The sequence below is a fragment of the Oncorhynchus mykiss genome, chromosome 3 (assembly GCF_057628025.1).
Source record: "Oncorhynchus mykiss isolate SJ-2025 chromosome 3, ASM5762802v1, whole genome shotgun sequence".
In the NCBI taxonomy this organism is placed as follows: domain Eukaryota; kingdom Metazoa; phylum Chordata; class Actinopteri; order Salmoniformes; family Salmonidae; genus Oncorhynchus; species Oncorhynchus mykiss.
Genome location: NC_143024.1, coordinates 87180622 through 87193414, shown reverse-complemented (window position 1 = coordinate 87193414; position 12793 = coordinate 87180622). Strand labels below are relative to the sequence as shown.

The following is a 12793-nucleotide window of genomic DNA, read 5'->3' as shown; positions in this document are numbered from 1 at the left end:
CTGTATGTGTGGTGCGTACACTCTTAGAAAAAAGGGTTCCAAAAGGGTTCCTCGGCTGTCCCAATAGGGTAACCCTCTTGATTCCAGATAGAATCATTTTGGGTTCCATGTAGAACTCTCGGTGGAAAGGGTTCTACCTGAAATTCAAAAGGCTTCTACCTGGAACCAAAAATGGCTATTTAAAAAGAGATAATCTGGGGACAGCCAAATAACCCTTTCAGGTTCTAGATGGCACCATTTACTGTATATCTTTAGCCTGTGGAGAGAGACAAAAAAGACGAAGACTTACCTGACTGAGGGTTGGTCTTCTTGGTAGCTTTCTCTTTCTTGAACTTTGGCACAATTCTGAACATGCTGCTACGACTGTTGCTCTTGCCATACTCTAACGAGGGGTCCTGAGAAGGACACAGGTGTAGGATTAGAAATGTGTGTAATCTCACCTCATCTTCAATAGCTTGCAATATATGGTATAACCAGGGAATACATACACTGCTCCAAAAAATAAAGGGAACACCAAAATAACACATCCTAGATCTGAATGAATAAAATATTCTTATAAAATATGTTTTTCTTTACATAGTTGAATGTGCTGACAACAAAATCACACAAAAATTATCAATGGAAATCAAATTTATCAACCCATGGAGGTCTGGTTTTGGAGTCACACTCAAAATTAAAGTGGAAAACCACACTACAGGCTGATCCAACTTTGATGTAATGTCCTTAAAACAAGTCAAAATGAGGCTCAGTAGTGTGTGTGGCCTCCACGTGCCTGTTTGACCTCCCTACAACGCCTGGGCATGCTCCTGATGAGGTGGCGGATGGTCTCCTGAGGGATCTCCTCCCAGACCTGGACTAAAGCATCCGCCAACTCCTGGACAGTCTGTGGTGCAACGTTGGTGGATGGAGCGAGACATGATGTCCCAGAGGTGCCCAATTGGATTCAGGTCTGGGGAACGGGCGGGCCAGTCCATAGCATCAATGCCTTCCTCTTGTAGGAACTGCTGACACACTCCAGCCACATGAGGTCTAGTAGCATTGTCTTGCATTAGGAGGAACCCAGGGCCAACCGCACCAGCATATGGTCTCACAAGGGGTCTGAGGATCTCATCTCGGTACCTAATGGCAGTCAGGTTACCTAAGGCGAGCACATGGAGGGCTGTGCGGCCCCTCAAAGAAATTTGTGGAAGTCGGGCCCTCATACCACCCTCATGGAGTCTGTTACTGACCGTTTGAGCAGACACATACACATTTGTGGCCTGCTGGAGGTCATTTTTCAGGGCTCTGGCAGTGCTCCTCCTGCTCCTCCTTGCACAAAGCCGAGGTAGCGGTCTTGCTGCTGGGTTGTTGCCCTCCTACGGCCTCCTCCACGTCTCCGATGTACTGGCCTGTCTCCTGGTAGCGCCTCCATGCTCTGGACACTACACTGACAGACACAGCAAACCTTGCCACAGCTCGCAATGATGTGCCATCCTGGATGAGCTGCACTACCTGAGTCACTTGTGTGGGTTGTAGACTCCGTCTCATGCTACCACTAGAGTGAAAGCACCGCCAGCATTCAATAGTGACCAAAACATCAGCCAGGAAGCATAGGAACTGAGAAGTGGTCTGTGGTCCCCACTTGCAGAACCACTCCTTTATTGGGGGTCTTGCAAATTGCCTATAATTTCCACCTGTTGTCTATTCCATTTGCACAACAGCATGTGAAATGTATTGTCAATCAGTGTTGCTTCCTAAGTGGACAGTTTCATTTCACAGAAGTGTGATTGACTTGGAGTTACATTGTGTTGTTTAAGTGTTCCCTTTATTTTTTTGAGCAGTGTACTAGTGTGTATTATCTGAACACATCTTCAATGGGGTGCGATGTTTACATTTGATTTATTTAACCTTTATTTAACTAGGCAAGTCAGTTAAGAACAAATTCTTATTTAGAATGATGGCCTACCCCGGCTAAACCCTAACGACGCTGGGCTAATTGTGCGCCACCCTATGGGACTTCCAATCACGGCCGGTTATACAGCCGGTGATACAGCCTGGAACCAAACCAGGGTCTGTAGAATGCCTCTAGCACTGAGATGCAGTGACCGCTGCTCCACTCAGGAGCCCTAAATATGGTTTAAACAGGGAATATCTACTAGTATGTGTAATCTCACCTCATCTTCATTAGGCTGCAGTATATGGTATAACCAGGGAATATCTACAAGTTTGCCTAGCTCCATCTCCACACTCTGCAGAGCACTGGATAAAGACTCTTCATCTGAGGGTTCCAGTTGCTGTGGATGGACACACACACACACACACGCGCACAGACACATGGACACACACACACACCCATGCACACACGCACACAGACACATGGACACACACACACACACACACACACACACACAAACACACACACACACACACACACACACACACACACACACACACACACACACACACACATACAGGAGTTGGTATGAAGGAGATAAACACATATTCTCCACAGAGAACGTGAGTAAGATGAGGTTGCCCTGAGACGCTGATCTAAGGTCAGTCTTGATTTTCCCTCCTAATGGTTATTGTTAGAATACGGAAAGGCTGAACTGATCATAGACGTTGCTTAGCCTCCTAGATTGTAACTCACCAGTGATACTCGTCCCACCAGAAGGGATTCAGTCTCGTTGTGTAAAGCCTTCACATTGCTGGCTACTTCTATAGCAGTGTTCCTGGCCATACTCTGTGTTCAATACAAACAAACACAATATTAGACAGCTGGAATCACAGACAGTCTTCACATCACACACAGTCCTCACCTCACACACAGTCCTCACCTCACACACAGTCCTCACCTCACACACAGTCCTCACATCACACATAGTCCTCACATCACACACAGTCCTCACATCACACACAGTCCTTACCTCACACACAGTCCTCACCTCACACACAGTCCTCACCTCACACACAGTCCTCACATCACACACAGTCCTTACCTCACACACAGTCCTCACCTCACACACAGTCCTCACCTCACACACAGTCCTCACCTCACACACAGTCCTCACCTCACACACAGTCCTCACCTCACACACAGTCCTCACCTCACATCACTCCTCACATCACACACACTCATATCACTCCTCATATGACTCCCCATATCACTCCTCATGTGACTCCTCATATCCCTCATCATATGACTCCTCATATCACTCCTCACATCACTCCTCGCATCACTCCTCATATGACTCCTCACATAACTCCTCACATCACATCACTCCTCACATGACTCCTCACATCACTCCTCCTCACATGACTCCTCACATCACTCCTCACATCACTCCTCACATCACTCCTCACATGACTCCTCACATGACTCCTCACATCACTCCTCATATCCTCTTGATGATGTCTAACCTCGGCTAACTTGGGGTGTGTCTTGTTGATGGCGTGTGATGAGGCGTTGACGGCGTGAGCCAGCTCCTGCTCTAAAAGCCCATTGGTCTTGGCTGCCTCACAGATCCTGTGATTGGACAAGGGGAGAGATCAGAGGGCATCATTCTGACTGCTGACTGGACAGAGTGTTTACAGATATAGTATTCAAGATGACAGCTTAAAAAATATACCTGGTGATGAGATCGTCTGCAGCGCGGGCAACCAGCTGTACGAGGGCGACCTCCTCCTCAGTGGCCAGGTCCACAGACTGCGAGTAAAGGTGAGACCGCAAGGGCAGCTTGTCATACTTCAGCTTGTCCTCCCACGACTTCAGAGTGTTCTCAAACGCCTGCACATGGAGACACAGGGAGGAGACACAGGGAGGGACACATGGAGGAGACACAGGGAGGGACACATGGAGACAGGGAGGAGACACAGGGAGGGACACAGGTAGGAGACACAGGGAGGGACACATGGAGGAGACACAGGGAGGGACACAGGGAGGGACACGAGGAGACACAGGGAGGGACACAGGGAGGAGACACAGGGAGGGACACATGGAGGAGACACAGGGAGGGACACAGGTAGGAGACACAGGGAGGGACACATGGAGGAGACACAGGGAGGGACACATGGAGGAGACACAGGGAGGGACACAGGGAGGAGACACAGGGAGGGACACAGGGAGGGACACAGGGAGGAGACACAGGGAGGAGACACAGGAAGGAAATGAGTTAACATCCACAGAGACACAGACCAAGACAGAGAGAGAAAGTGACAGAAACAGAGAGAGACAGAGACAAAAACAGAGAGAGACAGGGACAGAGACAGAAAGAGAGACAGACAGAAACAAAGAGAAACCGAGACAAAGACAGAAACAGGAACAGAGTCAGAGACAGGGCATACAGTAACAGTTTGAGATAGGATTCAATCCATAATGCAGAAGATCAGCGTTAGAGTTCGATATAAATTTAAAGGCAATTTTCCCATGTTTGCAGAGATAGCGTTCATGGTAAACGCTGTACATGTCGGTTCAATCCCCCCCAAAAGACAAAACATTTTAACATGGACCTTCCGCGGTACTTCCACAATAGGGATCAAATCCAGCTCTGATTCCCTCCCCATATCATCTCTATTGACTGTTGGTCCTCTTTCTCACCCTGTCCCTGGTCAACATCTGGGCTCTGTTCTTGTGTTGGATCTTAATGACTCCAGGAGGTTGTACCCAGGCCTCTCCGTCCACTTGGATAGGAACACCCTCATCTCCCAGGATAGTGATCTTCACTGAGCGACACTGACAGTGGAGGAAAGACTCATTGGATGAAAGACTACAGTAGAGTAAAGATAGTGTGTGTGTGTGTGTGTGTGTGTGTGTTTGTTACCTGTGCTATGCGGTGGTGTTGCAGTTTGATGACTCTGGACACAGCCATCTGCATACTGCCAAACACTGCTACCACCTCCAGGATTTTATCATCAAACGACGGGGCACAGAATATCTAAACACACACGCGCACGCGCACACACACACACACACACACACACACACACACACGCGCGCGAGCACACACACACACACACACACACACACACACACACACACACACACACACACACACACACACGGGTTAAAACACAATGAACACAGTTACAGTACATTGCTCTAAAGCAGGGCTGCCCAATCCTGGTGCTGAAGGGCAAAAACACATTTCTACCTTGTCCTCACCTGGTGTCCCAGGACTAAATTATTCCCTTATTAGAACCAGAAGTGTTTCGACCCCCTGGGACCTAATTAGTGTTAGTTTATATTAGTTGTATTAGTAGTTGTATTAGTAGTTGTAGCAGTAGTTTTTTGGGGGGGACACTCTTGAAAACAAAATGGTGCATCTCAAGAGATTTCATCCTGCAAAATGTCTAATAAATAACCATCATCACAACCACCACCATCATTACCATCATCATTACCATAACCATAGTCATCACCATCATTACCATCATCACAACCATCATCATCATTACCATCATCATTACCATAACCATAGTCATCACCATCATTACCATCATCACAACCATCATCATCATCATTACCATCATCATTACCATAACCATAGTCATCACCATCATTACCATCATCATTACCATCATCACAACCACCACCATCATTACCATCATCATTACCATCATCACAACCACCACCATCATTACCATCATCATTACCATAACCATAGTCATCACCATCACCATCACTTATCTCCCTCCATTGAAAACTGTCTTCTGACATTTTATTCACCTCCAAATCGTCTAGTGAGAACAGGGGAGGTTAGAGTTTAGATTAGAGACTCTGGAGTGAAAGGTTCCTCTGACTCGATATTGATCTCTCTGTCCACACTGTCCATGATTAGGTCAAGGTAATGATGAATCAGACATCATTGTACTACAACATTCCTCTGCTCTGATCCACTCATAAATGCCTCTTTAAAGCAGATCTGTACTAGTTAGCTCCATGCACGTCAAAGGCTCAGAGAGGCTGTGATCTATTGTACTGTAGTTTAGAGTAATAGCACTAGGTGAAGCCCAACTCACAATAACACACCCTTCATTGAGTCCTATGTGACATCAAATAAAATAAAATACAATTGTATTTGTCAAATGCGTTGAATACAACAGGTGTGTAGACCTTACAGTGAAATGCTTACTTACAAGCCCTTAACAAATAATGCAGTTAATTTTTTTAAATGAAAATAAAATAAAAGTAACAAATAATAAGTAAAATAACACTATCATTATTTTGGATAGTCAGATTAACATAATAGTTTGATTAAAACAAATTCCTAAATAATCCTGTTTACACAGACACATCTGAAATCAGGCTACCTGATGGGACTGTAAATCCAGAAAATCTGGAATCAAAATAAATGTTCTACCACAGCGACCATGTTATTTTTGCCAAGACTATTTGATTAGGAGTTCGGACATATAGAGTTTGTTTGTGAAAACTATTTCTAAGATACTAGTAGTTTATTAGTTGTATTAGTAGTTTTATTAGTTGTATTAGTAGTTTATATTAGTTGTATTAGTAGTTTATTAGTAGTTGTATTAGTAGTTTTATTAGTTGTATTAGTAGTTTATATTAGTTGTATTAGTAGTTTATATTAGTTGTATTAGTAGTTTTATTAGTTGTATTAGTAGTTTATATTAGTTGTATTAGTAGTTTATATTAGTTGTATTAGTAGTTTATATTAGTTGTATTAGTAGTTTATATTAGTTGTATTAGTAGTTTATTAGTTGTATTAGTAGTTTATTAGTTGTATTAGTAGTTTATATTAGTTGTATTAGTAGTTTATATTAGTTGTATTAGTAGTTTATTAGTTGTATTAGTAGTTTATATTAGTTGTATTAGTAGTTTATATTAGTTGTATTAGTAGTTTACATTAGTTGTATTAGTAGTTTATATTAGTTGTATTAGTAGTTTATATTAGTTGTATTAGTAGTTGTATTAGTAGTTTATATTAGTTGTATTAGTAGTTTATATTAGTTGTATTAGTAGTTTATATTAGTTGTATTAGTAGTTTATATTAGTTGTATTAGTAGTTTATATTCGTTGTATTAGTAGTTTATATTAGTTGTATTAGTAGTTTATATTAGTTGTATTAGTAGTTGTATTAGTAGTTGTAGCAGTAGTTTTAGTACTTTTAGTTTTTACAAATTCACTTCATTCGCCCTTAACAGGGAGGCTTGTGTTGCTGGTGCTGGCATATGCACAGATCAAATACACCCCTGGAACTCTCATTAAGACCTTCACATGTCCTAATCATTCTAAAGGTTGCTCAGAAAACCAGGTGCTTTAATCAGGCATATGCTTACTTTGATGATGACCTGACGCCGATTAAGAAAAGCAGAGTAAAGTGTTCACATGACTAATGCCATACTCTGAACAGGCAGTTAACCCACATGACTAATGCCATACTCTGAACAGGCAGTTAACCCACATGACTAATGCCATACTCTGAACAGGCAGTTAACCCACATGACTAATGCCATACTCTGAACAGACAGTTATCCCACATGACTAATGCCATACTCTGAACAGACAGTTAACCCACATGACTAATGCCATACTCTGAACAGACAGTTAACCCACATGACTAATGCCATACTCTGAACAGGCAGTTAACCCACATGACTAATGCCATACTCTGAACAGACAGTTAACCCACATGACTAATGCCATACTCTGAACAGGCAGTTAACCCACATGACTAATGCCATACTCTGAACAGGCAGTTAACCCACATGACTAATGCCATACTCTGAACAGACAGTTAACCCACATGACTAATGCCATACTCTGAACAGGCAGTTAACCCACATGACTAATGCCATACTCTGAACAGGCAGTTAACCCACATGACTAATGCCATACTCTGAACAGACAGTTAACCCACATGACTAATACCATACTCTGAACAGACAGTTAACCCACATGACTAATGCAACACTCTGAACAGACAGTTAACCCACATGACTAATGCAATACTCTGAACAGACAGTTAACCCACATGACTAATGCCATACTCTGAACAGACAGTTAACCCACATGACTAATGCCATACTCTGAACAGGCAGTTAACCCACATGACTAATGCCATACTCTGAACAGGCAGTTAACCCACATGACTAATGCCATACTCTGAACAGACAGTTAACCCACATGACTAATGCCATACTCTGAACAGACAGTTAACCCACATGACTAATGCCATACTCTGAACAGACAGTTAACCCACATGACTAATGCCATACTCTGAACAGACAGTTAACCCACATGACTAATGCCATACTCTGAACAGACAGTTAACCCACATGACTAATGTCATACTCTGAACAGACAGTTAACCCACATGACTAATGCCATACTCTGAACAGACAGTTAACCCACATGACTAATGCCATACTCTGAACAGACAGTTAACCCACATGACTAATGCCATACTCTGAACAGACAGTTAACCCACATGACTAATGCCATACTCTGAACAGACAGTTAACCCACATGACTAATGTCATACTCTGAACAGACAGTTAACCCACGGTTCCTAGGCCGTCATTGAAAATTAAATACAAAAATAAATGAAAAATACTCGGCCTTCTCCCGTAATCAGTTTAATATCAAATGATTAGTGTTCATGTAAACGTACTCACTGATATCAATTCAACAGGTTTATTTTCATTGGGGCCAAAATAGACGTCTGAAGATGGTTTATAGTTTGAACACAGTTTAAGAAATATGTTTGTGCATGTGGATTTACTGCAAGTGTGTGTGTGTGCACCTGTGGTGTGTGTGCAGAGAGTAAATGCTGAGGATGATGTGTGTGTTGGATCAGTTCCACTGGAAGTCCTCCCAGCAGCTGGCTCTGTCCCAGCACAGCTGTTACAACACCACGTCAGAGGTAACCTTTTATTTAACCTTTATTTAACTAGGCAAGTCAGTTTAGAACAAATTCTTATTTTCAATGACGGCCTCCCCCTGCGATGCTAGCCCAATTGTTTGCTGCCCTATGGGACTCCCAATCATGGCCGGATGTGATACAGGCTGGAATTGAACCAGGGTGTCTGTAGTGATGCCTCAAGCACTGAGATGCAGTGCCTTAGACCGCTGCGCCACTCGGGAGCCCCAACCTCACTGGCCTTGAATTACAACACCACGTCGCACACACAGAGGTAACCTTACGGAACTAGGGGCCTGTCATGCCAAATAGTGTCCCCCTGTCACAAAGTACCAACCAGAGGTGGTATCGTTATGTTTGCCTGTTCTCCTACAACACTGAGCCAGCAGCCACAAAGTACCAACCAGAGTCACACACACACAATTTTGGTAGAACAGCACTCACGTCGTCCTCCTTGGTTCCTCCCCAGAAGTTGGTTCCACCTGCATAGCTGGGGATGTTCAGCACCGCAATGCCCTGAAGGCTGGGCAGGGGGATGTACTGACCGTCACACTGGACGGACACACACACACACACACACACAGTTACAGTTAGGCTCTATTCCAATATGTCCGCCATTCTATCCACCACAAAACATAGATTTTTCACGGGAATGTCCCTTCTAGTAATTCTAGTTCTGTGGTTTTGTCTCTCACCTCCAGTTGAACCTTCTGTTCTAGGTTCTTGTAGGTTCTCTGGAGGAGTTCCTTGGTGCCCAGAACCCCATACCATACCCTGTTCTTAGTACGACTCCTAGAGAAGGGGGGGGGGGGGGTGTAGTGAGGAAGAGAAAGGAGCGTAGTGAGAAAAGGGTGAGAGAATAGAGGAGAGAGGGGGGGGGTAGTGAGGAAGAGAAAGGAGCGTAGTGAGAAAAGGGTGAGAGAATAGAGGAGAGGGGGGGGGGTAGTGAGGAAGAGAAAGGAGCGTAGTGAGAAAAGGGTGAGAGAATAGAGGAGAGAGGGGGGGGGGGTAGTGAGGAAGAGAAAGGAGCGTAGTGAGAAAAGGGTGAGAGAATAGAGGAGAGAGGGGGGGGGGTAGTGAGGAAGAGAAAGGAGCGTAGTGAGAAAAGGGTGAGAGAATAGAGGAGAGAGGGGGGGGGGGTAGTGAGGAAGAGAAAGGAGTATAGTGAGAAAAGGGTGAGAGAATAGAGGAGAGAGAGGGATGAGAGACCAGTGGAGAGGGATGAGAGACCAGTGGAGAGGGATGAGGGAGGAGAGGAGAGATAAACCTAGAGCTCACCTGCACTTCTCTGGGTGTTCCTCCCTCTTGTTGTTGAACTCCAGTGTGATCTTAGCATCCAGCCCAACGCCAAAGTAGTTGTTCATGACACACTTCTCACTAAAGCCCTCTCTGTGGGGAGATAGAAAGACACAGAGAAGTTCACAAAACTACACAAACCTTTAAAAAAATATATGTTTTGATCTGGTCACCAAAAAGGGTCCAGTCTGAAACTTTCTGAATATGGTAGCCTAAAGGTCAGAGCTGAGAGGTCAGAGGGTCTTACAGTGAGTCCAGGTCAGAGTCCAGAAAGGGCGTAGCTCCAAATGGGTCGATATTAGCCAGCAGCATCTTACTGATGATGGAGCTACCAGCTATAGAGGCTGCCAGACCAGCACGCAAACCTGTACAGAGAAACAGTGGTGTTCTTAAAAACTGCTGTGTGTGGTATGTCTACATGTCTCAGGGCAAACAATGTGTGTGTGTGTGTGTGTGTGTGTGTGTGTGTGTGTGTGTGTGTGTGTGTGTGTGTGTGTGTGTGCGTGTGCGTGCGCGTGTGTGTGTGTGTGCGCGTGTGTGCGTATGTTTTAGGCTTGGGCAGTATACCGTAAACTGGGGCTTTTGAAAATAGCCACGGGATGGTTTTTCAAAACCATCAATACCGTTGAAACTATTTCTTTGAAATGTTAGATTTTTATTTGAATATTTGTAACTACTTTAAAAAAAAAAATACCTGCAGTCAAATTGTGTGCAATACGTTAGGCGATAAAGAAGATTGCATTCCTCATTTCACATTATTTTCTATTATGAAGCTTACCAGTAGTCCTCAGTCACAGGGTGTTTGTTTGCAAGCACACAACAACGAGAGACCGAAGCCTTGTGAGTCACTCACCGTTGTACAGCATGCGCCAGGTGAACTAATTACAGTATGGAATTCACAATGAATTGTTTGCCAGCTAGATATCTCTTAAACTATTAAGTTAAAGCTGCAATATGTAACTTTTTGGGTGACCCCGACCAAATTCACTTAGAAAAGTGAGTTATAGATCTGTCATTCTCATTGAAAGCAAGTCTAAGAAGCGGTAGATATGTTCTATGCGCGCTATTTCTATGCTACCCGTTCTTAAGTTTCGTTTTTGGCGTCTTTGACCCTCGGTATTGCACCCCAGCTTCAAACAGCTACAATATTTTGGGTTGTTGAAAATATATTTCACAGTGATTTTAGATGGTACAATGATTCTCTACACTACACATTGCTTGTTTTGTTACATAAACAGAAATTAGGCAAATTATTTGAATTTTAGCAATCAGGAAATGGCCATTTCTACTGTCTAAAGTGTGCTAAGTGCTCTGCAGTTGTGCATTTTGGTTTGCTCATTTAGTAGCTAGCTATCTAAATCCAGCTTCGCTTGGGAACAGCAGAGAATCCCCTCCTAGATCAAGCTTGCTGCCTAATATTTTTTTTGTAAGAAGCATTTTTGAGTTACTTGTATAAATTTATGAGCTGGGATGTCAGTCCTGTAAATACTTTAGGTCAGAGACTAAAATATGTATAAAATGTTTGCAATGCGCTCGTTTGCATTTAGTTGGAATTCTCTATGGGATTTTACATGTAGAACGTATTTGTTAGCATTGCTAATCGTTATGAGGATATGACAATCTGTGTGTGTGTGTGTGTGTGTGTGTGTGTGTGTGTGTGTGTGTGTGTGTGTGTGTGTGTGTGTACATGTACAAGGGCAGATGTGTGTGTGCATACGCGTGAGCCCGAACCATAGAAGATGAAGTGTGAATGTGTGTATGTGAAATGTGCATGTATGTGTGTATGGCGCCCATGTGTGCATATACCGTAGGATGTACCAGGGCAGATGATACGTGTGTTGAGTACAGGCAGGTTCTCCTTGCTGGTGGTGAAGGGTGTGATGGAGAAAGAGCCACATGATTGGCTGCTGCGACTCACACACCTTTCAGTAGGGGAACAAGGACTCTTAGCCACTAGAGAGAGAGAGAGAGACAGAGCAAGAGACAGAGACAGAGACAGAGACAGAGACAGAGACAGAGACAGAGAGAGAGGGAGAGAGAGAGAGAGAGAGAGAGAGAGAGAGAGAGAGAGAGAGTGTTAGTACATAGACATACACTATCTATTCTAGTATGTACTAAAGAGCACTATCTATTCTAGTATGTACTAAAGATCTAGGGGAGAGTCGATAGAACAAGGGGATTACATCAGAGAGTATACAATTCCTACTGCTCTGAGGCAGGAAGAAGATTCCTTGTGAACAGGAAGAGCCCCTGTCCCACAGACAACGACACATCATACAGGACACGGACACACACACTTAGGGACAAACACACACTGTGTTTGTAAATACTACACTGTGCTCTGTAAATAGTACACTGTGCTCTGTAAATACTACACTGTGCTATTTAAATACTACACTGTGCTATGTAAATACTACACTGTGCTCTGTAAATACTACACTGTGCTCTGTAAATACTACACTGTGCTATGTAAATACTACACTGTGCTATGTAAATACTACACAGTGCTATTTAAATACTACACTGTGCTATGTAAATACTACACTGTGCTATGTAAATACTACACAGTGCTATTTAAATACTACACTGTGCTATGTAAATACTACACAGTGCTATTTAAATACTACACTGTGCTT

The 12793-nt window shown here is 43.6% G+C and overlaps 1 protein-coding gene across 11 annotated transcripts in view; it reads right to left on the bottom strand.

Annotated features, from left to right (window-relative positions):
* Positions 1-12793, bottom strand: part of LOC110504796 (diacylglycerol kinase eta) — a 110795-nt gene that overhangs the window by 18193 nt on the left and 79809 nt on the right. For 6 of the 11 annotated variants that reach the window (XM_036975215.2, XM_090230399.1, XM_036975213.2 and 3 more), the window contains 12 exons: positions 11964-12110; positions 10405-10522; positions 10140-10250; positions 9557-9653; positions 9306-9413; positions 4800-4913; positions 4577-4711; positions 3609-3766; positions 3400-3505; positions 2630-2722; positions 2154-2273; positions 290-395 (listed from right to left, as the gene is read on the bottom strand). In XM_036975215.2, the coding sequence (XP_036831110.2) occupies positions 290-395; positions 2154-2273; positions 2630-2722; positions 3400-3505; positions 3609-3766; positions 4577-4711; positions 4800-4913; positions 9306-9413; positions 9557-9653; positions 10140-10250; positions 10405-10522; positions 11964-12110 (1413 nt within the window). The remainder of the gene's footprint in view (positions 1-289; positions 396-2153; positions 2274-2629; positions 2723-3399; positions 3506-3608; positions 3767-4576; positions 4712-4799; positions 4914-9305; positions 9414-9556; positions 9654-10139; positions 10251-10404; positions 10523-11963; positions 12111-12793) is intronic. The other 5 variants (XM_090230397.1, XM_090230403.1, XM_090230400.1 and 2 more) reach the window with 1 other exon arrangement.